A 27066-nucleotide genomic window follows, 5' to 3' on the forward strand; every position below is an offset into this window, starting at 1 on the left:
CTATGACAGACAAAATGAGAAAAACAATTCCAGAAAATCACATTAATGAATTTATTTGCAAATGATGGTGGAAAATAAGTATTTGGTCACCTACAAACAAGCAAGATTTCTGACTCTCACAGACCTGTAACTTCTTCTTTAAGAGGCTCCTCTGTCCTCCACTCGTTACCTGTATTAATGGCATCTGTTTGAACTTGTTATCAGTATAAAAGACACCTGTCCACAACCTCAAACATATATATGTATATATATATGTATATATATATATATACATATATATATATATATATATGTATATATATATATGTATATATATATATATATATACATATATATATATATATATGTAAATGTACATATTTGTAGTCTATATATATATATATATATATATATATGTAAATGTACATATTTGTAGTCTAATATAGACTTTTATCTGACATGCTTTAGTCTAGACCTATATTGTCGACGTGGTTGTTGTGATTTCATAAATTGGTGTTTTTCAAGCGTTATCTCGAATTGCCATCATCATTCGTCCATGATTGGACGGTGATGTCATGAATAATGTATGAATTTTTCCACACCCGGAAGATGGCACCGACTAGTGATGGTCATTCCGAGTCTTTTTGGTGAACCGGCTCATTTGGCTCCAGTCATGTAAAAGAGCCGGCTCATTTGGCTCCAAAACGGCGTGGACCAGATTGTTGCGCTCTCCCCATTATTTATTATTTTTGCAGTGAGGATTCACCCTCTTTAGATAATTATTTTGTAACTTATCCGCAGAAAAACGTTGTTTTGAGCTCAAAAAGCAGTATGCAAATCAGGGAGCCAAATGTACGGCTCTTTCACCGATGCCATTATGTTCCCGACGTTCACCAAAAAGATACATTCAAAAAGAGCCGTTTGTTCGCGAATGACAGATCACTAGGACCGACGTAGGTCTGTCTGTTTTGGTTGAGTCACCAGATCTGACCATGCCTTACTGACTGACTAGAGGCAGAAAACAAATGAGAATCATACAAAAATAACACATCGTTTATGCGACAACCTATGGAATAAGTCGAGTATTTTTGTGCTTACAAATATTAAGATCTTACATCGGTTTGGCGGTGTAGCTAGCTAATACCAATCGTCGAAAATGATGAAGGAAGAAGAAATGGATAGGTTCCAAGTACCCCCAGTTACGGAGACGCAGCCCTTGGTAAGTGCAATGTCTTGTTTAGTTTATTGCTAGCTTCATTTGAGTTCAAATTACCTTGAAATTAAGCCTATACTAGAATGTAAATGCGTGAACGGGTGTGTTTGTCGAAAATCCTTGTCAGACAGCTGGTTAGCGACTGCCCGGTTTTGTTTGCTTGGGGTGGGTGGGTTCCCGTTTGACAATTATGTTTGTCTTCCTAAGCATTTCTTCTGACCGATAACATTTTATTGAATGGACTTCGTCTGGCCGTCATTGCCACCGAGATTAGTTTCTAACCAAACTGGTGACGTGTTATTTCTTGGGAATTGTGATGGGGGAAGTAGAGCTCGCTTCGATATGACGACTGCTGGCTGGGTGAATATGCGCTGTCTCCAGCTGATGCCCAGCCCGGCAGCCTCAGTCCCAGCCTCAGTTGATGCATAGCCCGAGATGGTAGGTTCTTCTGGAGGAGAGAATTACAGTACTATACCACTGATAGGCTTAACTCTGGATACAGATTAACATTCGCACTTGCACTGTTCACGTGCAGACTGGTCTGGACACTGTCAGTTCACTTTTAATTTGTGCATTCTGGCTTCGATATATGCATGGTGTTTCAGGAAGGACCTTTCTGTACCTCTTGAGTCTCAACAGGGACTGCAGGTGCATGTCAGTGCAGGATGAGTATAGGTTCACCCCCACAACTAGGTCTTTCAGTGTCCTTCATTGTTTCTTTATGGATTTTCACCATTCAGACCTCTCAATATGTGTAGTGCCCCATACACTGTGGTTGGGTCCCTTCAGTTCCTCTACAGCCGGGGTGTCAAATTCATTCCATGGAAGGCCTAGTGTCTGCTGGTTTTATATCTTCTCTTTCAAGGTGCATTGGATAGAAAATACTTTGAACTTGAAAAAGATACAGTGCAACTACACTGTGGGGGCTTCCTTGATATTATTAGGTGCCTCTACCCCCCCCCATAAAATCAGAGAGAATAATTTAGGCCCATCTCGCTTCTCTTCAACATATCGATTTGATTCACAGTCCATGTTCTCATGTTTCTCACGTCTGCTAATGCTGGCATGGATTTAATGCTTTTATCTGGTTACGCCTTAATGTATTTGTGTGTGTTGGTCATAAATGAATGGTAGATCTCTATCATTGCCATTATTTTCTTCTCTCAGCCTGCTTCTTTTAAATTGTCAACATTGACATTCACCTTTCCTCAAGCCTGTTTTTGTAATAAGACTTCAACGTACTACTGCTGTCAGTGATTCAAAAATATATATTTTTTCAGATTGCTAGTATTGGTTTCTACTTCTAGCCTGACTTACTTGAAGGAAATCCAATGGCTAGGTCTGTTAGGTCAACGTAGACTGCAATAACAACTTGTAGTCTATCCTTATTCAACCCAGATCAGAGAGTCAAAGAGCCAGCTGTTCTGTTGCACAGAGAGCTCTTTGCATTCTCATGCTAATCAGTTCATTGTGAATGGTAAAGAAAATGAATCAACTTGGCAACTGCCTCTCAAATGTTCTGAAATTGACTTCAATTAATAAAACAGGCTGTCCTGTGTAGAATTAGGCTACGGTTTGAGTTGGGTTGTGCCAACACTCCCTTTAACTTAAACAGCACTATAGAAGGGTGACATGTATTTAAGCCAAATGCCACATCCAATTTAACTGATGGGAACTGGAATTTTCCCCCCAACACTTTTACTTCACTACATTCCTAAAGAAAAGTGTGTACTTTTTACTCAATACAATTTCCCTGAAACCCAAAAGTTCTCGTTACTTTTTGATTGCTTAGCAGGACAGGAAAATATTGTAATTCGCACACTTATAAATAGAACATCCCTGGTCATCCCTACTGCCTCTGATCTGGCGGACTCACTAAACACATGCTTCGTTTGTAAATGATGTCTGGGTGTTGGCGCTTGCCCCTGGCTATCTGTAAATAAAAATAAATAAAACAAGAAAATGGTAATGTCTGGTTTGCTTAATATAAGGAATTTGAAATGATTGATACTTAAGTATATTTCATCATTTACTTGTTATACTTAAGTATATTTAAAACCAAATACTTTTAGACTTTTACTCAAGTAGGATTTTACTGGGTGACTTTTACTTGAGTCATTTTCTATTAAGGTATCTTTACTTTTACTCAAGTATGACAATTGAGTACTTTTTCCACCACTGCTGTTAGCTCTGGAGGTCATAGCTGACCAGACTAGGCAATGGAAACACACCTAGTTTAACTGGTGTATGGTGTGATGTCCTTGAGGTCTTTCATCAAGCATGGATACATATAGAAGATGTATCAGTGTGTGTTGATGATATGTCGTATGACATCTAACATGTATCCCTCACATCTTCTGCACAGTGAGAGCTCACTTCATCAAAACACACACAAAAACAGATGCACCTTCTACATGCATCCATACTAGATTAAAGACCTCAAGGAGAACATAATTCCATAACTTGACACGTCATCCACACTTCATCTATTGTGAGTGGAGATAAAAAAAAATGTATATATATTTCTTTCCAGCTGCTCAGACCTCTATTGTGTGAGCTAAGGTGTGACTCTGAATGGGTAGAAGGAGAAGCTGGTGCTTGGAAAACCTCATAAAGAAAATAATGGGTCTTTGTCGCAGAACAAAAATAGCCTGATGTTTGCAGGCTGTTACAGTGGGAATATCTCATTGTTGTACTTTCCCATGTCCCAGTGCTCTGTTAGCACCATGTTGTCACTTTTGATTAATTTGTTCAGCATAATGAACAATATTTCACCGGATAAAGCAGTTGTTTGTGTCCAGTGCCTGTATGAATTGTACTGGACGGGGAAAAGCACTGAGTCCGTTATTTAACACTTGTTCTGGGAGTGAAATAAGAAATAAGAGTGCTTGTTAGTGGCTCTGAGTGTCTGCTAAATTACAAATATAAATATAGGCTATTGCGTAATGACACTTAGGTCTATCTACAGTGTAGACTACACAGTACGTGTTTAAATGTAATCAACTATGCTTGTAAAATTGAAGTCAGCAGAATGGGAAAACTGTGGAAGAGAGGGAGTGGATACGTTTACTAGGTGTTGTATAGTAGTTTCATGCTCTGCCTGCTGTACTGCTTGTTAGTGGTCTGTTGTTTCACCACGGCAGCCAGGCAGTTCCCTGGAGAGAATGCAGTGTTCTTTCAGGCTGCCCTTGTAGGATCTCTGCTCCGGCCTACTTTGCTGGCTGTGACAGGCTTGTGGTGAACATAATGCAGGGCTCTGTCAATGGAGTAGGCAGACCAACCAGCCAGACCTTCCACCATCCAGCAGTTCTCGGCTGTGTCCCAAACGGCACCCTTTTACCTTTATAGTGCACTACTTGTGACCAGAGCCTGGTCAAAAGTAGTGCACTACATAGGGTTCCATTTGGGACACAGTCCCGTCCAATAGGAACCCCCTCTGTTCTCCCACGGCCCCCCGAGTGACGTCACTCACTGACAGCCTCACTGGCCTACTCCCAGCCAAGTCTCACAAGTAGAGTGCTCTGGCAGTGGAAACTGGCCAAGCATAGAGTCACAAGCAGGCACACACTTAACAGTGGTCTCTGTCAAAGGCTTTCACCTCACGTGAGCGAAGCTTGGAAGCAGAGGCTAACTAAACAGTAAATTATAAGTAGAACGCCATAGATGAGGGGAAGAAGGTGCTCAAAGGGCTGGAAAATGCCTTTTGGGCATGGTCAAATAATACAAATATTTTCACTGGTTGTGAAGTTAAGCTGAAGTCTGCCTGTTTTGGAATTGAAAATAGGACTGTCGCTTATGGAAGCTGATTTGTGCCAGAGGTCAAATGTAAAACAACCACAGCGAATCTTGAAAGTTGACTGTACTTTTGTTTATTCCATGTGTAACTCTGTTGTTTTTTGTCGCTTTGCTTTATCTTGGCCACGTCGAAGTTGTAAATGAGAACTTGTTCTCAACTGGCCTACTTGGTTAAATAAAGGTGAAATAAAAAAAGTTGAACACATCTGATAGAAAATGACCATATCAAACCTGGGAAATCATCTGTTTTTTTCTGCAGCAGGACCCAGCAGCATCCTCCACCTCTGAGGCCGACTCCGATACTAGAGAAGGGGAAACGGTGGCCATGAACTACAAGCCCTCCCCACTGCAAGTGAAAATAGGTGAGCCTTATAATAGGATCTCCACTCCTCATTCCCTGTACAACATCAATGTGTCTGTCTTCTACTAACACACGGTGGCCTTCAATAAGACCATCTCTCTGTCTATAAATTATTAAATCATTCAGTCTGTCAGTCAATATGTAACACCATACAACCACCAGCTGTGGCATTTGAGCAAATGCTTAAATTGATGGCATGCTATCAAACTGAGTGATTCAGCTATAGCAATTGGTTAATGTATTTATTAGGGATCCCCATTAGCTGCTGCCTCTTCCTGGGGTCCAAAGACACCAAAGCACCCACATTACATCTAAAACAAAAGATAAAACGGTGACCTATGTTTGTACTAAATGAGCTAAAGATAACAGTACATCATATAACATCCCTACACCACAGATCCACAACACAAAATGTATTAATGAGTCAACAGTTTTATTCTCATTCAGTAGTTCATCTATTTTTGGAGCAATGCTGTGTTCTTTGCGTAAGCACAATAAATATTTATGATAGGCTTATAGCACAGCGACATGTAGAAAGGCAGGTTCAGTCAGATGCACCAAAGTGATGATTCTTCTTTGTTATGCATCTTTGTAACATTACTCCTTTACCATGTTTTGCTGAATTTCTTTCTTGACATAGCTCTAGGCCTATCAAAATAGGTTTGAGTTACTGACTGAAAGTCATAACCAAGATGCAGTGCATTCGGAGGTATTCAGATCCCTGGACTTCTACATTTTGTTACGTTACTGATAGAATAATTTGTATATTTAAGATAATGACTGAAGTATTCCACCCTGAAACCATATAATTGTATGAAATGTGTTAGAGTCATAATCCAATAATGTGTGTGACTAGGCCATTGTGTTACTATTTTGCAATATGAGAAATGTATAGTTGAGACATCAAAGGACAACTCAACTGTCTACAGACGACCTTGTGATAACTCTGAAACCAATAACAGGAGAGAGGCCTCCCCAACCTAGGTAGGGGAGTAACTGTTAGAAATGGCTAGGCTTGCAGAAGATAATGAGATGTGTTAGTCTGTATTTTTCCACTATACTATCTGAACAGGGAGTAGCCTATGACAGGAACTTGTGTGTGTATAAAAGATGGGCTCTGAACTTGAGAGGGCAGAGCTCTCTGAATAAAGGACTGATCTATTGCAGACTGGGTCTTTGAATAATTCTTTATTAACAAGAGCATTACAACCTCTGGGAATTATTTAAAGCTTGAGTGATAGTTGAGTTCAACCATTGAGATAGCAAAATTCTCGTGACAGTTACAGCCTTATTCTAAAATTGATTAACTTCTCTAGGGTAGGGGGCAGCATTCGGAATTTTGGATAAAAGGCATGCCCAAATTAAACTGCCTGCTACTCGGGCCCAGAAGGTAGGATATGTACAGTGGGGGGGGGAAAGTATTTGTTCCCCTGCTGATTTTGTATGTTTGCCCACTGATAAAGAAAGGATCAGTCTATAATTTTAATGGTAGGTTTATTTGAACAGTGAGAGACAGAATAACAACAAAAATTTCCAGAAAAACGCATGTCAAAAATGTTATAAATTGATTTGCATTTTAATGAGGGAAATAAGTATTTGACCCCCTCTCAATCAGAAAGATTTCTGGCTCCCAGGTGTCTTTTATACAGGTAACGAGCTGAGATTAGGAGCACACTCTTAAAGGGAGTGCTCCTAACCGCAGCTTGTTACCTGTAAAAAAGACACCTGTCCACAGAAGCAATCAATCAATCAGATTCCAAACTCTCCACCATGGCCAAGACCAAAGAGCTCTCCAAGGATGTCAGGGACAAGATTGTAGACCTACACAAGGCTGGAATGGGCTACAAGACCATCGCCAAGCAGCTTGGTGAGAAGGTGACAACATTTGGAGCGATTATTCGCAAATGGAAGAAACACAAAAGAACTGTCAATATCCCTCGGCCTGGGGCTCCATGCAAGATCTCACCTCGTGGGGTTGCAATGATCATGAGAACGGTGAGGAATCAGCCCAGAACTACACGGGAGCTTCTTGTCAATGATCTCAAGGCAGCTGGGACCATAGTCACCAAGAAAACAATTGGTAACTCACTACGCTGTGAAGGACTGAAATCCTGCAGCGCCCGCAAGGTCCCCCTGCTCAAGAATACATATACATGCCCGTCTAAAGTCTGCCAATGAACATCTGAATGATTCGGAGGACAACTGGTGAAAGTGTTGTGGTTAGATGAGACCAAAATGGAGCTCTTTGGCATCAACTCAACTTGCCGTGTTTGGAGGAGGAATGCTGCCTATGACCCCAAGAACACCATCTCCACCGTCAAACATGGAGGTGGAAACATTATGCTTTGGGGGTGTTTTTCTGCTAAGGGGACAGGACAACTTCACCGCATCATTTGACGGGGCCATGTACTGTCAAATCTTGGGTGAGAACCTCCTTCCCTCAGCCAGGGCATTGAAAATGGGTCGTGGATGGGTATTCCAGCATGACAATGACCCAAAACACACGGCCAAGGCAACAAAGGAGTGGCTCAAGAAGAAGCACATTAAGGTCCAGGAGTGGCCTAGCCAGTCTCCAGACCTTAATCACATAGAAAATCTGTGGAGGGAGCTGAAGGTTCGAGTTGCCAAACGTCAGCCTCAACCTTAATGACTTGGAGAAGATCTGCAAAGAGGAGTGGGACAAAACCCCTCCTTAGATGTGTGCAAACCTGGTGGCCAACTACAAGAAACGTCTGACCTCTGATTGCCAACAAGGGTTTTGCCACCAAGTACTAAGTCATGTTTTGCAGAGGGGTCAAATGCTTATTTCCCTCATTAAAATGCAAATAATTTTATAACAGTTTTGACATGTGTTTTTCTGGATTTTTTTTGTTATTCTGTCTCTCACTGTTCAAATAAACCTACCATTTTAAAATTATAGATTTATCATTTCTTTGTAAGTGGGCAAACGTACAAAATCAGCAGGGGATCAAATACTTTTCCCCTCACTGTATATTATTAGTAGACTTGGATAGAAAACACTCTGGAGTTTCTAAAACTGTTTGAATGATGTCTGTGAGTATAACAACTCATATGGCAGGCAAGAACCTGAGAGAAATCCAACCAGGAAGTGTGGGAATCTGAGGTTTGTAGTTTTTCAAGTCCTGGCCTATCCAGTATATAGTGACTTAGGGTTCATTTTGCACTTCCTAAGGCTTCCACTAGATGTCAACAGTCTTTAGAACGTTGTTTGAAGCTTCTACAGTGAATCTTGAGCGAACAAGAGCTCCTGGAAGTTGATGACTCAGAAAATGACATGAGTTCAGTGGCGCGCATTCACGTGAGCGTTAGCTGTGTTCCAGTTCATTTTTGAAGACATTGGAATCGTCCGGTTGGGATATTACTGAAGATTTATGTTAAAAGCACCCTAAAGATTGATGCTATACATCGTAAATATAACTTTTTTTAACTTTTCTTCGTGACATTCCGGCACGCTTCCTGGATTTGGAGTAGTGGACTGAACGCACGAACAAAAAGGAGGTATTTGGACATAAATTATGGACTTTATCGAACAAAACAAACATTTATTGTGGACCTGGGATTCCTGGGAGTGCATTCTGATGAAGATCATCAAAGGTAAGTGACTATTTATAATGCTATTTATGATTTTATTTGACTCCAAAATGGCGGGTATCTGTATTGCTTGATGTTGTTGTCTGAGCACAGGACTCAGATTATTGCAGTGTGCTTTTGCCGTAAAGCTTTTTTGATATCTGACACAGCGGTTGCATTAAGGAGAAGTTTATCTATAATTCTTTGAATAACAGTTTAATATTTTATCAACGTTTATGATGAGTATTTCTGTAAATTGATGTGCCCATTCACCGGATGTTTTTGGAGGCAAAATATTTCTGAACATTACGGGCCAATGTAAAATGGGGTTTTTGGATATAAATATGAACTTTATCGAGCAAAACATACATGTATTGTGTAACATAAAGTCCTATGAGTGCCATCTGATGAAGATCATCAAAGGTTAGTGCTTAATTTTAGCTGTATTTCTGGTTTTTGTGACGCCTCTCCTTGCTTGGAAAATGTCTGGTTTTTCTTGTTTCTGCGCTGTCCTAACATAATCTAACTTTATGCTTTCGCCGTAAAACCTTTTTGAAATTGGACAATGTGGTTGGATTAACGAGAAGTGTATCTTTAAAATGGGATATAATAGTTGTATTTTTGAGAAATTTGAATTGAGATTTTTTTTTGTTTTGAATTTGGCGCCCTGCTATATCACTGGCTGTTGAATAGTGTGTCCCGCAGGTGGGACGGTAGCGTCCCACATACCCCAGAGAGGTTAAATCGTTTTTTCACCTCATCAATCTACTCACACTACCCCACAATGACAAAGCAAAAACAGGTTTTTAGAAAGTTGCAAATTTCTTACAAATAAAACGGTGAAATATCACATTTACATAAGTATTCAGACCCTTTACTGAGTACTTTGTTGAAGCACCTTTGGCAGCGATTACAGCCTCGAGTCTTCTTGGGTATGACGCTACAAGCTTGGCACACCTGTATTTGGGGAGTTTCTCCCATTCTTCTCTGCAGGTCCTCCTAAGCTCTGTCAGGTTGGATGGGGAGCGTTGCTGCACAGCAATTTTCAGGTCTCTTCAAAGATGTTTGATCGGGTTCAAGTCCGGGCTCTGGCTGGGACACTCAAGGACATTCAGAGACTTGTCCTAAAGGCTCTCCTGGTTGTCTCGCCTGTGGGCTTAGGGTCGTTGTCCTGTTGGAAGGTGAACCTTTGCCCCAGTCTGAGGTCCTGAGCGCTCTGGAACAGGTTTCCATCAAGGATCTCTCTGTACTTTCCTCCAGTCATCTTTCCCTCGATCATAACTAGTCTCCCAGTCCCTGCCGCTGAAAAACATCCCCACTGCATGATGCTGCCACCACCATGCTTCACCGTAGGGATGGTTCCAGGTTTCCTCCAGACTTGACACTTGGCATTCAGGCCAAAGAGTTCAATCTTGGTTTCATCAGACCAGAGAATGTTATTTCTCATGGTCAGAGTGCTTCAGGTGCCTTTTGGCAAACTCCAAGTGGGCTGTCATGTGCATTTTACTGAGGATTGGCTTCCGTCTGGCCACTCTACCAAGGCCTGATTGGTGGAGTGCTGCAGAGATGGTTGTCCTTCTGGAAGGTTCTCCAATTTTTTTTATTTTTAATTTCACCTTTATTTAACCAGGTAGGCTAGTTGAGAACAAGTTCTCATTTACAACTGCGACCTGGCCAAGATAAAGCAAAGCAGTGTGACACAGACAACAGTTACACATGGGGTAAACAATTTTCAAGCCAATAACACAATAAACAAGTCAATGACACAGTAGGAAAAAAGAAAGTCTATATACAGTTTGTGCAAAAGGAGGAGGTAGGCAATAAATAGGCCATAGGAGCAAATAATTACAATTTAGCAGATTAACACTGGAGTGATAAATGAGCATATGATGATGTACAAGTAGAAATACTGGTGCGCAAAAGAGCAGAAAAGTAAATAAAATACAAAGTTTGGGGATGAGGTATGTAGATTGGGTGGGCAATTTACAGATGGACTATGTACAGCTGCAGCGACCGGTTAGCAGCTCAGGTTGGTGAGGGAAATAAGTCTCCATCTCCATAGAGGAGCTCTGTCAGCGTGACCATTGGGTTCTTGGTTCCAAACTTATTACATTTAAGAATGATGGAGGCTACTGTGTTCTTGGGGACATTCAATGCTGCAGATCCCCAGATCTGTGCCTCGACACTATCCTGTCTCGGGGCTCTACGGACAATTCCTTCGACCTCATGGCTTGGTTTTTGCTCTGACATGCACTGTCAACTATTCCAATTCACACACAATGTGCCTTTCCAAATCATGTCCAATCAATTGAATTTACAACATGTGGACTCCAAGTTGTAGAAACATCTTAAACCTGTTGCATCTAGGCGTTCCGCTAGCCAATATCCAATGGAACAGCGTGGCGCAAAATACAAAAACCTCAAAAATACGACAATTTTACACCATTTTAAAGATAAGACTCTCGTTAATCTAACCACATTGTCCGATTTCAAAAAGGCTTTACAGCGAAAGCGAAACATTAGATTATGTTAGGAGAGTACATAGACCAAAATAATCACACAGCCATTTTCCAAGCAAGCATATATGTCACAAAAACCCAAAACGCAGCTAAATGAAGCACTAACCTTTGATCTTCATCAGATGACACTCCTAGGACATTGTTATCCTCTTACATCTAGACGTTCCGCTAGCGGAACACCTGCTCCAATATCCAATGATAGGCGTGGCGCGAAATACAAACTCCTCGAAAATCCAAAAACTTCAATTTTTCAAACAACATATGACTATTTTACACCATTTTAAAGACAAGACTCTCCTTTATCTAACCACACTGTCCGATTTCAAAAAGGCTTTACAGCGAAAGCAAAACATTAGATTATGTCAGCAGAGTACCCAGCCAGAAATAATCAGACACCCATTTTTCAAGCTAGCATATAATGTCACAAAAAACAAAACCACAGCTGAATGCAGCACTAACCTTTGATCTTCATCAGATGACACTCCTAGGACATTATGTTATACAATACATGCGTGTTTTGTTCAATCAAGTTCATATTTATATCAAAAAACAGCTTTTTACATTAGCATGTGACGTTCAGAACTAGCATTCCCACCGAACACTTCCGGTGAATTTACTAAATTACTTATGATAAACGTTCACAAAAAACATAACAATTATTTTAAGAATTATAGATACAGAACTCCTTTATGCAATCGCGGTGTCCGATTCTTAAAATAGCTTTTCGGTGAAAGCACATTTTGCAATATTCTGAGTAGATAGCCCGGCCATCATGGCTAGCTATTTTGACACCCACCAAGTTTGGTACTCACCAAACTCAGATTTACTATAAGAAAAATTGGATTACCTTTGCTGTTCTTCGTCAGAATGCACTCCCAGGACTTCTTCTTCAATAACAAATGTTGGTTTGGTTCCAAATAATCCATAGTTATATCCAAATAGCGGCGTTTTGTTGTGCGTTCAAGACACTATCTGAAGGGTAAAGAAGGGTGACGCGCCCGGCGCGTTTCGTGACCAAAAAATTCAAAATATTCCATTACCGTACTTCGAAGCATGTCAAACGCTGTTTAAAATCTATTTTTATGGTATTTTTCTCATAAAATAGCGATAATATTCCCCCCGGACAATAGTGTATTCATTCAAAGACGAAAAGAAAAAACAGCGTGCTCGCGGGAACGCGCATATCCAATCTCTTTGTCCCCAGGCAGACCACTGAGAAACTGAGCTACTATACTCTGCCCAGAGACAGGAGACGGCTCAATCCGCTTTCTGAAGCCTTAGAAAGTGCAACGTAACCCCACAGATACTGTAGTTTCGATAGAGAATCAAAAGAACTACAATTCTCAGACAGGCCACTTCCTGCTTGGAATTTTCTCAGGTTTTTGCCTGCCATATGAGTTCTGTTACACTCACAGACACCATTCAAAACAGTTTTAGAAACTTCAGAGTGTTTCTATCCAAATATACTAATAATATGCATATTCTCGTTTCTGGGCAGAGGTAGTAACCAGTATAAATCGGGTACATTTTTTTATCCGGCCGTGAAAATACTGCCCCCTATCCTAAACAGGTTTTAAGGATGATCAATAGAAACAGGATGCACCTGTGCTCAATTTCGAGTCTCATTGCCAGTGGCGTAAAGTACTTAAGTAGAAATACTTGAAAATACTACTTGTTTTTTGGGGGGTTATCTGTACTTTTTTTTTATTTGACTACTTTTACTTCACTACATTCCTAATGATAATATTATTTTTACTTCCTACATTTTCCCTGACACCCAAAAGTACTTGTTATATTTTGAATGCTTAGCAGGACAGGAACATATTCCAATTCGCACACTTATCAAGAGAATAAGTGGTCATCCCTACTGCCTCTGATCTGGCAGACTCACTAAAGACAAATGCATTGTTTTAAAATTAAATCTGAGTGCTGGAGTGTGCCCCTGGCTATCTGTACATTTTAAAAACAAGAAAATGGTGCCGTCTGCTTTGCTTAATATAAGGAATTTGAAATGATTGATACTTAAGTATATTCTATCAATTACATTTACTTTTGATACTGAAGTATGTTTAGAACCAAATACTTTGACTTTTACTCAAGTAGTATTTTACTGGGTAACTTTTACTTGAGTAACTTTCTATTAAGGTATGTATGCTTTTACTTAAGTATGGCATTTGGGTACTTTTTCCACCACTGCTCATAGCAAAGGGTCTGAATCAAATCAGATGTATTTGTTACAGGTGCTGAATACCGTGAAATGGTTACTTACAAGCCCTTAACGCACGGCACGCAGTACCGGAGCGCCAAGTCCAGGTCCAAAAGGCTTCTTAACAGCTTCAGCCCCCAAGCCATAAGACGCACGGCAAGCGGTACCGCAGCTAAGGAAGTCACTGAAACACTTAACAAAGAATTGCGGTCTGTTTTGGAATGGGTGGCCAGAAATAAACTAGTCCTGAGCATCTCTAAAACTAAGAGCGTTGTATTTGGTACAAATGATTCCTTAAGTTCTAGACCTCAGCTGAATCTGGTAATGAATGGTGTGGCTGTTGAACAAATTGAGGGGACTAAATTACTTGGCGTTACTTTAGATTGTAAACTGTCATGGTCAAAACATATAGATTCAATGGTTGTAAAGATGGGGAGAGGTCTGGCCGTAATAATGAGATGCTCTGCTTTTTTGACACCACACTCCAAAAAACAAGTTCTGCAGGCACCAGTTTTGTCTAATCTTGATTATTGTCCAGTCGTGTGGTCCAGTGCTGCAAGGAAAGACCTAGTTAAGCTGCAGCTGGCCCAGAACAGAGCGGCACGTTTTGCTCTTCATTGTAATCAGAGGGCTGATATAAATACTATGCATGCTAGTCTCTCTTGGCTAAGAGTTGAGGAGAGACTGACTGCATCACTTCTTCTTTTTCTAAGAAACAATGTGTTGAAAATCCCAAATTGTTTGCAAGTCAACTTACACACAGCTCTGACACACACACTTATCCCACCAGACATGTCACCAGGGGTCTTTTCAGTCCCCAAAACAAATTCAAGATGGTGTACAGTATTATATAGAGGCCTAATTGCGTATAACTTCCTTCCATCTCATATTGCTCAAATAAACAGCAAACCTGGTTTCAAAAACAAAAAGGGGCACAACGCCTCTCCCCTATTTGACCTAAAGTTGAAGTTAGAAGTTTACATATACTTAGGTTAGGATCATTAACTTGTTTTTCAACCACTCCACAAATGTATTGTTAACAAACTATAGTTTTGGTAAGTCGGTTAGGACATCTACTTTGTTGCATGACACAAGTAATTTTTCCAACAATTATTTACAGACAGATTATTTCACTTATAATTCACTGTATCACAATTCCAGTGGGTCAGAAGGTTACATACACTAAGTTGACTGTGCCTTTAAACAGCTTGGAAAATTCCAGAAAATGTCATGGCTTTAGAAGCTTCTGATAGGCTAATTGACATAATTTGAGTCCATTGGAGGTGTACCTGTGGCTGTATTTCAAGGCCTACCTTCAAACTCAGTGCCTTTTTGCTTGACATCCTGGGAAAATCAAAAGGAATCAGCCAAGACCTCAGAAAAAAAATTGTAGACCTCCACAGGACTGGTTCATCCTTGGGAGCAATTTCCAAACGCCTGAAGGTACCACGTTCATCTGTACAAACAATAGTACGCAAGTATAAACACAATGGGACCACGGAGCCGTCATACTGCTCAGGAAGGAGACATGTTCTGTCTCCTAGAGATGATCGTACTTTGGTGCGAAAAGTGCAAATCAATCCCAGAACAACAGGAAAGGACCTTGTGAAGATGCTTGAAGAAACGGGTACAAAGTATCTATACCCACAGTAAAATGAGTCCGATATCAACATAACCTGAAAGGCCGCTCAGCAAGGAAGAAGCCACTGCTCCAAAATCGCCATCAAAAAGCCAGACTACGGTTTGCAACTACACATGGGGACAAAGATCGTACTTTTTGGAGAAATGTCCTCTGGTCTGATGAAACAAAAATAGAACTGTTTGGCCATAATGACCATCGTTCTGTTTGGAGGAAAAAGGGAGAGGCTTGCAAGCCAAAGAACACCATCCCAACCGTGAAGCACGGAGGTGGCAGCATCATGTTGTAGGGGTGCTTTGCTGCAGGAGTTTATGGTGCACTTCACAAAACAGATGGCATCATGAGGAAAGAATATTATGTGGATATATTGAAGCAACATCTCAAGACATCAGTCAGGAAGTTAAAGCTTGGTTGCAAATGGGTCTTCCAAATGGACAATGACCCCAAGCATACTTCTGAAGTTGTGGCAAAATGGCTTAAGGACAACAAAGTCAAGGTATTGGAGTCGCCATCACAAAGCCCTGACCTCAATCATATAGAAAACGTGTGGGCAGAACTGAAAAGGCGTGTGGGAGCAAGGAGACCTTCAAACCTGACTCAGTTACCAGCTCTGTCAGGAGGAATGGGCCAAAATTCACCCAACTTATTGTGGGAAGCTTGTGGAAGGCTACCCGCACGTTTAACCCAAGTTAGACAATTTAAAGGCAATGCTACCAAATACTAATTAAGTGTTGCTGAACTTCTAACCCACAGGGAATGTGATGAAATAAATAACAGCTGAAATAAATCATTCTCTCTTATTATTCTAACATTTCACATTCTTAAAATAAAGTGGTGATCCTAACTGACCTAAAACAGGGAATTTTTGCTAGGATTTAATTTCAGGAATTGTGAAAAACTGAGTTCAAATGTATTTGGCTAAGGTGTATGTAAACTTCCAACTTCAACTGTACATCTGTAAAATGAGTTTAGGAACTAAAGCTTTTGTTGTCTTCCCCTCAGGCTTCCATGTCTTCTCCCTGGACCTCCTCAATGTCCACCTCTTGAACATCAGACTCTGAGGGCTCATCTTTACTGTCATTTTCCAACTTTGTTGAGGATGGCTCGTTGTCAGGCTCAAAAAGCCTAAAGATTTGCCCGGATGGCCACCAATTTTTCAACCCTTGTATTGGTCAGCCTATTGCGTGCTTTGGTGTGTGTGTGTGTCTGTGTGTGTGTGTGTTCCCATACAAGGACCAGTTGTGCTCTGAGGTGGCTGATGTTGGTGGGATTTGGAGGGTGATGGAGGCAACAGGAGAAAGAGCCTCAGATCACCAAAGTCCCTTCCGACAGGTGGCTAATGAAATGTTGGCACGACTAGCATATTGCATCTCCATCCAAAAGCCCTTGCTTGGAAGTGAACTTCGCCAGACTGCCAAGAACATTGCCCTGATCCAGGCCAAGGTGGCGAGACACGATAGTGATGACACCATAGGCTTTGTTGATCTCTGCACCAGACAGGATGCTCTTGCCAGCATACTTGTTGTCCAACATGTATGCTGCGGTGTGTATGAGCTTCAGGCAGAAGTCTTAACGCTTTTTGATGCATTTCAGAATTGCAGTTTCCTCTGCTTGGAGCAACATTGAAGTGGGCAGGGTAGTACGGATTTCTTCTCTTACATCTGTAAGCAGAGTCTGAACATCAGACAGGATGGCATTGTCTCCCTCAATTCGTGCAATGGCTACTGCTATAGGTTTCAGGTTGCTTACCACTCTCTCCCAAAATACATCATCCAGGAGGATCCTCTTGATGGGGCTGTCCATATCGGCAGACTGTGATATGGACATTTCTTGGACTATCAAACATGATGACAACACCACCCCAACGGGTGTTGCTGGGCAGCTTCAATGTGGTGCTCTTATTCTTCTCACTTTGATTGGTGAGATAGGTTGCTGCTATAACTTGATGACCCTTCACATACCTAACCATTTCCTTGGCTCGCTTGTAGAGTGTATCCATTGTTTTCAGTGGCATGATGTCCTTGAGAAGCAGATTCAATGCATGAGCAGCACTACCAATGGGTGTGATGTGAGGGTAGGACTCCTCCACGTTAGACCAAGCAGCCTTCATGTTCGCAGCATTGTCTGTCACCAGTGCAAATACCTTCTGTGGTCCAACGTATGATTTGGCACAGTATTTGCAAATGTACACAGCTTTTCCTTCTACATTGGCTGCAGTGAAAATTCTCCACACATCAGATAGTGCCCATGGCATTTTTTTTTTAAAGATTAGAAAAAAGAGTAAAAAATACAATTCCATGTACAGATAAATAGTTAAGCAGTTAGATTAACTCAGTTTTGTATGATAAATGTTTTAAAATGAAACGTGTATGGAAACAGGTGAATTAACACCTCAGTTAGCAGGCTCAAGCAAGCTAAAACCCACATGGTAGAAAAAAACTAACTAGCTGAAATTGTTAACAAGTTATAAATGATTTTAAACACACTTTGCTGTAGGCTACTATTTACTAGTAAACAAAAAATCATGCATGTCATATAAAATATATTCACCCCACCCAGTATTGTAATCAAAACATACCAGAATGCATGTAGTCCTTGGCTCAGACAGTGTAGTAGTGTGGGCTCAATAGCATCTCATTAGTGTGCAAGATCTTGAGAATCAGCTGTACATGTGATGGAAGAATGCGCTGTGCATGCAGAGGGTTGTAATTCCATTGAATTTGGGATAGGTTAACCAAAATATGCTACAAGACCTAGAATTGCCTTGTGTATCCCACAAAAAAGGTTCACTGTTATAAGCTTAAACGTTGGATATTACATTTTTGCATCTGAGCTCCTAGAGTGTGCGGCTCTCCCATATTTTCAAGTTTTCTACTCCGTTAGCCAGCACCTCGCCTTAATAGGTGTGCGTTTCTTTTTCTTCTAGATTTCACTGTTATAAGCTAACTTTTTTTTAAAATGAATTTAAGCAAAATTCCCGGGCTTAACTTCCCATGGAACATTTCTGGGAAATTTACCGGAAAGTTTCCGACCCTTTGCAACTCTAGCGGGGGTACAGGTTAGTCGACGTAATTTGTACATGTAGGTAGGGGTAAAGTGACTATGCATAGATAATAAACAGCGAGTAATAGTAGCAGCAGCATAAAAACAAGGGAGGGTGGGGTGTCAATGTAAATAGTCCGGGTGGCCATTTGATTAATTGTTTAGCAGTCTTATGGCTTGAGGGTAGAAGCTGTTTTGGACCTAGACTTGGCGCTCCGATACCGCTTTCCATGTGGAAGCACAGCGAACAGTCTGACTTGGATGACTGGAGTCTTTGACAATTCTTTGGGCCTTCCTTTGACACAGAATACTGAATACTTATGTAAATGTTTAAAAATTAAAATATTTTTATGAATTTGCTAAAATGTCTAAACCTATTTTCACTTCGTCATTTTGGGGAATTGTGTGTAGATTGGTGAGAAATTATTGAATACATTTTAGAATAAGGCTGTAACCTAACAAAATGTGGACAAAGTCAAGGGGTCTCAGTACTTTCCGAATGCACTGTATTCCTATTAAACTGTTTCCACAATAAAGCCTAATAAAGCTTTAGTGTGTTTGATCTCCCGGAGCATTGCTGTGGTTATTTGGGGTATATTGCCTAAAGACAACACCCAATAGCCGTTCTGCCCTTGCTAGCAGTAACAGGCTGGAGTTAATCAACGTATCCCAGGGCAGGAACTTTGAAAGGGCAATGAGGTCACAGCTTCCAATCCCATAACCCTATCTCCCTCATGTACTCAGTTGGTCAGCAGCACTGTGCTTCAGAGATTAAAGAAATGAAGTGTCATGTTGATGTTAATTAAGCTTTGCATCACAATCATTGTCTTGGCAGCCTGCTTATTCACTACTGGACCACAGAGGAATTCCAAGCACACAGACGACAGTGTGAAAGTCCCATAAAAGTCAAGCCCAAAGTTTACATTATAAGCCCCACATGCCCCTATATGAGTTATAAATTACCACAGTTTTCCATATGTCAGCACAACTAGTGTTGCAGTACGGTTGTCTACTATCATTTGTTTTTGGTCATTTTCAGGTAGAAGGTAGTGATGGACCTGAAAGCAACATGTTTTATTGTAGACCCACTAAAGAAAGCAAAGCAGATGAACAATTGAATACATTGTGGAAAAGGGTATTGGGGAATTGTCTTGCATAAAATAGTGGTGACGACTATGCTGAGGACTGTGTGTCGCCTAGGAATGACACCACCTGGAAGACAATGGGGATGGAGGGGGTGACACTTTCCCTCATTGTCGCCCACGATGAAATCGGAGAGGGGACTTTGGATCTCTCTCTGTTTGTTCGTTCGTTCGTTCATATGTTAGTGACACGTGATATCTTAGACAGCCCTGGTCCGATTTTGAAGAAACTTAGATGAATGATGCGTCTTGCCGTAGAGATCCAGAATTTGCAAAATTACACTGATTGGCCCAAGGCGGGAGCTGAAGTAATTAGCTGAAATCTGTTAGTCACACGCACTGTCTCAATTGGCCCAAGGTTGGGCGCTGCATCATTCATGGGTGACTACATGTTTACTGTTGCCTTGTTTGTTAATTGTTTTTAACTATGATGTTATCTCCTGTGATTGGCAGAGAAACAGAGAGAGCTGGCCAGGAAGGGATCAGTAAAAAATGGCACCGTGGGTAGCCCTGTCAACCAGCAACCCAAGAAGAACAACGTCATGGCCAGAACACGGTAAAAAGCTCAAACCTGATGGTTTCCTCACCATGTTATTATTTTGGGGCTTTTCCATGGAAAAGGACCAATGAGCACCAACGTGAACTTAATAGGTCATATCAAATTGGGTGTCAAATGAAAGCTGAGTCTCTATTTTCTGTCTTAAAATTTAGCCATAGGTAAAGGCTTTGATTTCTGGGTAAACAGATGGAAAAGGGATCTTAGAAAACATCTACCAGAAAGTCTTAAATGTTATCAGAAATACACAAAAACACATTTTAAAACTCAAAATATAAACCATTCATAACTGAACAGGGACTTTAGAAATGGCGGTCTGTGTGAATGCTAAATTCAGACTCACTCTAGTTGATAAGCGTATGGGCCTGGTTCAGTCAAACCCACTAACAGGTGCCCTTCCCTTTGTCTGTAATCCTAGTCCCTCGGTGGATTAGCAGAGATGTGAAAGCAGCTCCCCCTACACCCAGAGCCCCAGATTATGGGCAGCACCCATTAGACTGGAGGCTGGCGATTTAGCCAAAAGCGCTCTAACCAGGCTAGGAGAGTACTAACCCCTGCTGTGGCTAACAGCTGCTGTTGAGGAGGAGGCTGATTCGTGCCATTTTATGATATCCCAGATTTGGTCCAGATTTAGCCACAGATCTGTTGTATTCAAGAGATCGGAGGAGAAACCCAGGAACCAGAATATCTTAATTTTGGTGCCACATAACTGGAAATGAGCTAACATTCAAGTTTAAGTTTTTGGGATATATTGCCCTTTTTTATTGAAAACTTGAAAATGTTACTTTGACGATCCCCATGATAATTTCACACACGTTTTGTCTTTTCTTCTACTTTCATTTAGGTTGGTGGTGCCAAACAAAGGCTACTCCTCTTTAGACCAGACCAGCCCAGATGAGAAGCCCCTGGTAGCACTGGATACAGACAGGTAACGGTGAATGGAATATTTCTCTGAATGGGATTTCAAAAGGGTGAGAAGAAGATATCCATCTCACATCTTGCCGACGTCTACTCTCTTTCTCTCTTGACACTGGTGTCCAACAGACTTGTTCCTGACCTCCGCCTTCAGCCTTTCAAAGCTCAGTCACAGTGCGTAGGGGACTAACTACTTCTCTGAATTCAATACAGGCTGAAAGAGTAGCACATACCAGAAAAGAGTGATCCGACTCGGGGAAAGCAGGAAAAGTATAACTGCTCTGTTGGCTGTTACAGCTCCGCTCCGAGCCTCCCTCTCTCGGCAAGCAGGCAGAGTCATTCCCAAATTTAGGGAAAATCCTCTCCCAGGGTGCCGGATTAGGGGGTTTGGGATTTGGACCGCTGGGAAAAAAGGCTCAGTGTCTTCCCTCCTTCAGTGCTCCCTGCCCAGCGTGTGATACAGATGGGATGCGTCCCAAATGGCACACTTTTCTACCCTTTTCCCCTCATAGTGTTCTGCTTTTGACTAGGGCCCTGGTCAAAAGTAGTGCACTATGAAGGGAATAGGGTGCCATTTGGAACGAATACATGGGTCCTGTACCCTGTGTTTTCCATGACCTTTATCTGTCGATTTGCGCTTTTTGGCACCCATCACAACGATGACGTCATGTTCTCGCTCTCGCTCTAAAACGCACACAAAAAAACACATGTATGAAAGTACATTTGTGTTTATTGTCTTTGGGCGTGTCTGATAGAGTTCAGCCTCATTAAGAAAAGGGCCAATCATTCCTGGAGTCGGGCTCAATGGAACGTTCCAGATTGTCTCTGCTGGTTGTCTCTGTTAGAATAAATCAATCCTGCTGAAATGTCAGCTCCTCATGGTGCCTAATTATCTACTGGGGAGATGCCTGGAGATCTAGAATGTAACACTGTGTTTTTGGTTTTCATAAATCATTTTCTGGAAGGGAACACACTGAAATGCTGAGCAATGTTTTCAAAAGTATCCCGAAATGAGTTTACAGTTCCCTTTTTATTGTCTAGAAATTTAAGCTCCATAGCACAATATTGTATTTATATATATTTAACTTTTTTTTAACTGTCCCTATCAATGTTTGTGTTACGTCCTGGTGTTTGGGAGGTCTGGGTGTCAGACTAACCATCTCTTCCTGTTTCAGTGATGATGACTTTGACATGTCCAGATACTCTTCGTCTGGATACTCCTCAGCCGAGGTGAGATGTCTGAGGGACCAGGTATCTATGCACTACATACAGCTAATGTCACCATAAGCTGTCATAAGCACTGCATAACCTGTCATGTCACTTCCCTGCTTATGTCAATTCCCATGGCTTCTATCCTGTAACCTGTATCTTTTCTCCTCTGATCACCGTTCACTTCTGTAAATGTATAACTATGGCGTTTCCGTCAGTCGTGATTTATCATGCATTTCATCACCATTCGTTTCTATCCATGTGTTTGTCTGTGTTTAAGTAGTAATTTTGTCTCACTTTAGTTTTTTTTTTCTTTTTACATCATTACTTGGTGTTAGGTCTGCGACTATACAATGACTAGCACGACCCATAGCATTTCTGTAGTCGCTTATGTTTTACCTAAAACATTGTGACATTTCAAATCAATAATAACGTACGTGACTCTTTATTACAGTCTATTCGGCAAGTATTCAGACCCCTTGACCTTTTCCACATTTTGTTACGTTACAGCCTTATTCTAAAATTGAGGGGGAAAAAATTAAATAATCAATCTACACACAGTACCCCATAATGAAAATGTGAAAACAGGTTTTTAGAAATTTTAGCAAATTTATTACAAATAAAAAACAGATACCTAATTTACGCAAGTATTCAGACCCTTGGCTATGAGACTTGAAATGGAGTTCAGGTGCATCCTGTTTCCATTGATCATCCTTGATGTTTCTACAACTTGATTGGAGTCCACGTGGTAAATTGATTAGACAGGATTTGGAAAGGCACACACCTGTCTATATAAGGTCCCACAGTGCATGTCAGAGCAAAAACCAAGCCATGAGGTCGAAGGAGTTGTCGATAGAGCTCCGAGTCAAGGCACATATCTTGGGAAGGGTACCAACACATTTCTGCAGCATTGAACGTCCCCAAGAACACAGTGGCCTCCATAATTCTTAGATGGAAGAAGTTTAGAACCACCAAGACTCTTCCTAGAGTTGGCCCCCCGACCAAACTGAGCAATTGGGGGAGAAGGGCCTTGGTCAAGGATCCCAATGGTCACTCTGCTAGAGCTCCAGAGTTCTTCTGTGGAGATGGAAGAACCTTCCAGAAGGACATCCATCTCTGCAGCACTCTACCAATCAGGCCTTTATGATAGTGGCCAGACAGAAGCCACTCCTCACTAAAAGGCACATGACAGCCTGCTTGGAGTTTGCCAAAAGGCACCTAAAGAACTCTGACCAAGAGAAACAACATTCTCTGGTCAGATTAAACCAAGATTGAACACTTTGACCTGAATGCCAAACGTCATGTCTGGAGGAAACCTGGCACCATCCCTGTGGTGAAGCGTGGTGGCAGCATCATCCTGTGGTGGTGTTTTTCAGCGGCATGGACTGGGAGACTAGTCAGGATTGAGGGAAAGATGATTGAAGCAAAGTACAGAGAGATCATTGATGAAAACCTTCTCCAGAGCACTCAGGACCACAGACTGGGGCAAATGTTTACCTTCTAACAGGACAATGACCCTAAGCACACAGCCAAGACAACAGAGGAGTGGCTTCGGGACAAGTCTCAATGTCTTTGAGTGGCCCAGCCAGAGCCCGGACTTGAACCTGATCGAACATCTTTGGAGAGACCTGAAAATATCTGTGCAGCTCCACTTCCAACCTGACAGAGCTTGAGAGGATCTGCAGAAAAGAATGAGAGAAACTCCCCAAATACAGGTGTGCTTGTAGCGTCATACTCAAGAAGAATCGAGGCTGTAATCGCTGCCAAAGGTGTTTCAACAAAGTACTGAGTAAAGGCTCTGAATACTTATGTAAATGTGAGAGATGTAAAAATATATATCTCTAAAAACCTGTTTTTGCTTTCTCCTTATGGGGTATTGTGTGTAGATTAATGGGGGGGAGACATCTTTATCCATTTTAGAATAAGACTGTAACGTAACAAAATTTGGAGAAAGTCGAGGGGTCTGAATACTTTCCGAGCACACTGTATTACGATTGGGAAAGGATCATGTTTTGTCCACTCTGTCCCCTGCAGCAGATCAACCAGGACCTCAACATCCAGCTACTGAAGGACGGTTACCGGCTAGACGAGATCCCTGACGATGAGGATCTGGATCTGATCCCTCCCAAATCAGTCAACCCCACCTGCATGTGCTGCCAAGCCACCTCCTCCTCAGCCTGCCACATCCAGTAGCCCCTCCCATGACAGATGGTCCCGCCCCTGCCACCAGGGCAGCAACAAGGAAGAGGAGGAGTTGAAATGATTGGGGGGGACGGGACAGAAAAATAGGTGTATTGGAATTAGTGTGGATTTGAAAAGGGTGAAAATGCAGAACAAATTTACTAAGAGTAACTGGTTCCTCCTATGGTAGGACATGTGATACGTTTGTCTGTTACATTATAGGGTCTTTATGTCTGAGTAGTATTCAGAAGCAGCTCTACCTTGTCTCATCTTGGAATATTACATGGAGGGCAATGGAAAGGTCTCAAGTGCTGAACTTGTGTGAGATGGCAGTGTTTCGAAGATGGTCTCTTGAGGATTATGTCGTCTTAAACTTTGTTTGACCTCCTGAAAGTCTTTGTTGCTGTTACTGTATGGAGGGATCAACAGGGAATGTACTGTGAGCGTGGAAAAAGGACAAACATTTGATTGAAGAGCTGTCTGAGTGTGTGTAACGTGTCTAAAATCAAATATCAAACCTTTTTAGAATATTTAAGGAGATATAGCAACGAACACAGAGGAATCCCAAATATTTATTTTATGTTTCCAAGCAGGCATCTCACAAGTTAAAATGCAAAGTGAGTTTTGAGTTGAGTGGATTTGCAGCAGTCTGTCTTCTCGCTCCTCTATCTTTTCTGATCAGATTTTCTTTCTCTTCCTGTTGTCGTGATACGTGTTTCACATGATGTGGGAACATAACAAATATTTGAATTTTCATACAAAGACATCAGAATAACTATTCCTATTTACAAGTTTGATATATGACTTGAGAACAGCTTTGCATGTTGCTCACTGTGCCACTTAGATAAACACCCTACCAATACAGTAACTGGAGGGGGGGTTAGGCTCTCAACCTGACCCACTGCATCCTTAGCCTGGTCCCAGATCTGTTGGTGCTGTCTTGACGATCTCGAGTAGGGTCAAGGTAAGACAGCATAAACAGATCTGGGACCAGTCTACTGCAACTTCACCTAGCGCCAATTTAGATAGGGTTATTTTCTTGTGCAGTCCTTAACGAAAAGATATGGGATTCATAGGTCACAAAGCCTGGTTCCAGATCTGCTTGTGCTGTCGTGCACAATGTTTGGCATGACAATGACCATAGGAGCAGATGGCACAAACTGATCTGGGACCAGGCTAGGTCCGATACTGTATGGTGAAGCCAATGTGTATTTAGTGCCAGTCTACTACTGTCCACATGAAAATGATAACTTATTTTAGTGGATATTTCTGTAACACTAAATGGTTTGTTACCCCTCAATATAATTGTATATTGGGTCATCCTGCTTATACGTTTACTCATTGTTGATTTCACTATGGTGTCTTCACTTGTCTATTGTACTTCTAATCTTTTTATTTTGTTGTGTAAATTACTTTGAACTGTTGTAAGAGAAGCACATTTTCCAATATGCTCAGTAGGATTCATGTGCTAACCATTACTGTACCTGCCATACTATAATACCATTTCCTAGTCCTGGCACCCAGTGGTTGTGGGTTGTGGGTACTATAGTTTAACTGTGCCAAAAGGCCATTTAAAAAAAAAATGTATTTGTATAATAGTGTCCAAAAAAACCATAACTTTCATGGGCATAACAGCCATAATTTAACATGAGATGGTGTTAAATTATTGTATGAATATACCAGTTGAAATGGAGAATGTGTCCTTCTGAATTCCTGAGCAGGGATGTTACCAGTACACTGATAGTGGTTGGGCAAAATGTCCGCCTGTACACACAGCAGCCCATGTCCTCCTATAGTGCTTCCAGAAGTAGGCTGTAGCGCCACCTTGTGCTTTTCTCACTGCCACTGACACAGTCTGTGCAATCACACAGGCACAGTACACATGGCACACACACACAGAATGCACTGTAGAACGCTTCAAATTGGAAATTGCTCCTCATGTCTAACGATCCAAGACTGTATAGCGTACTATATATAAAGCGATGGATGAGGTAAAGATGTTATATACTGTACTGCTTTGGGTGCTTGGTTATCCAGTGCATTCCACTGTAGTGCAATGAATGATATGAGGGGTTGACTCCAGTTTGAATACACACAAATCAAGCACAAACGGGTCAATCCAAAATAATGAAAATACCTGCTGTTTTGGGATGGTGCAAAACAGGGAACACTGTGTTCAGTAGGCAAAAAGTGGAAAAACGCTTTGTCTATATTCAAGGACGCATCATCCAAATAGCAATGGAAATGTATACCTGCTTTGTCTGAGCGCTAAGCATTAGCTTCCCCTGTCATTGTGATCACAAGTTCACACTCCCTCTCACCCCAGAGTTGTCTAAAGTAGAGTATGCCTTAAGTAATGCATTGTATTGGAAAATATTTATTGCCTGTTTATTTATTTATTTTATTTGGGGGGAGGGAAAATCTACATTTTAACATGGACACAGAGGGCAGCACTTACAGCTATGAAACTGCACTGAAATACTACAGTACTCACAATATTGTGAGTTTAGTGCCATTTTGCGGATGTTAAATATTGCCCATAGGCTTTTTTAGGATATCATTCAGACACTCATTGTGATTTTAAAGAAGATGTGAATTATTAAAGTTTCTGTATGTAACAATGTTATTGTTCTGTGTAGTGTATCATGTCTACAAATAAATATCAAAGATCCGAGTTAAAAGTTGTGGTGCAACTTCCATGTGATGTCTGGAAAAAGG

At 41.3% G+C, this 27066-nt stretch overlaps 1 protein-coding gene across 4 annotated transcripts; it reads left to right on the top strand.

The window, feature by feature from the left end:
- Positions 1–885: 885 nt before the first annotated feature.
- On the top strand, positions 886–27029 carry LOC106565391 (protein FAM219A). 4 transcript variants are annotated; one of them, XM_014132451.2, is made up of 6 exons: positions 886–1198; positions 5250–5349; positions 19941–20043; positions 20888–20971; positions 22134–22209; positions 24202–27029. In XM_014132451.2, the coding sequence occupies exons 1-6, from the start codon at positions 1136–1138 to the stop codon at positions 24358–24360; spliced, it is 585 nt and encodes a 194-aa protein (XP_013987926.1). In that variant the 5' UTR covers positions 886–1135; the 3' UTR covers positions 24361–27029. The 4 variants fall into 4 exon arrangements, with proteins under 4 accessions (XP_013987926.1, XP_013987928.1, XP_013987925.1 ...); XM_014132453.2 differs by having other exon boundaries at positions 887–1198; positions 22134–22188; XM_014132450.2 differs by having other exon boundaries at positions 889–1198; positions 5247–5349.
- The last annotated feature ends 37 nt before the right edge of the window (positions 27030–27066 follow it).

The sequence above is a fragment of the Salmo salar genome, chromosome ssa12 (genome assembly GCF_905237065.1).
Source record: "Salmo salar chromosome ssa12, Ssal_v3.1, whole genome shotgun sequence".
In the NCBI taxonomy this organism is placed as follows: Eukaryota; Metazoa; Chordata; class Actinopteri; order Salmoniformes; family Salmonidae; genus Salmo; species Salmo salar.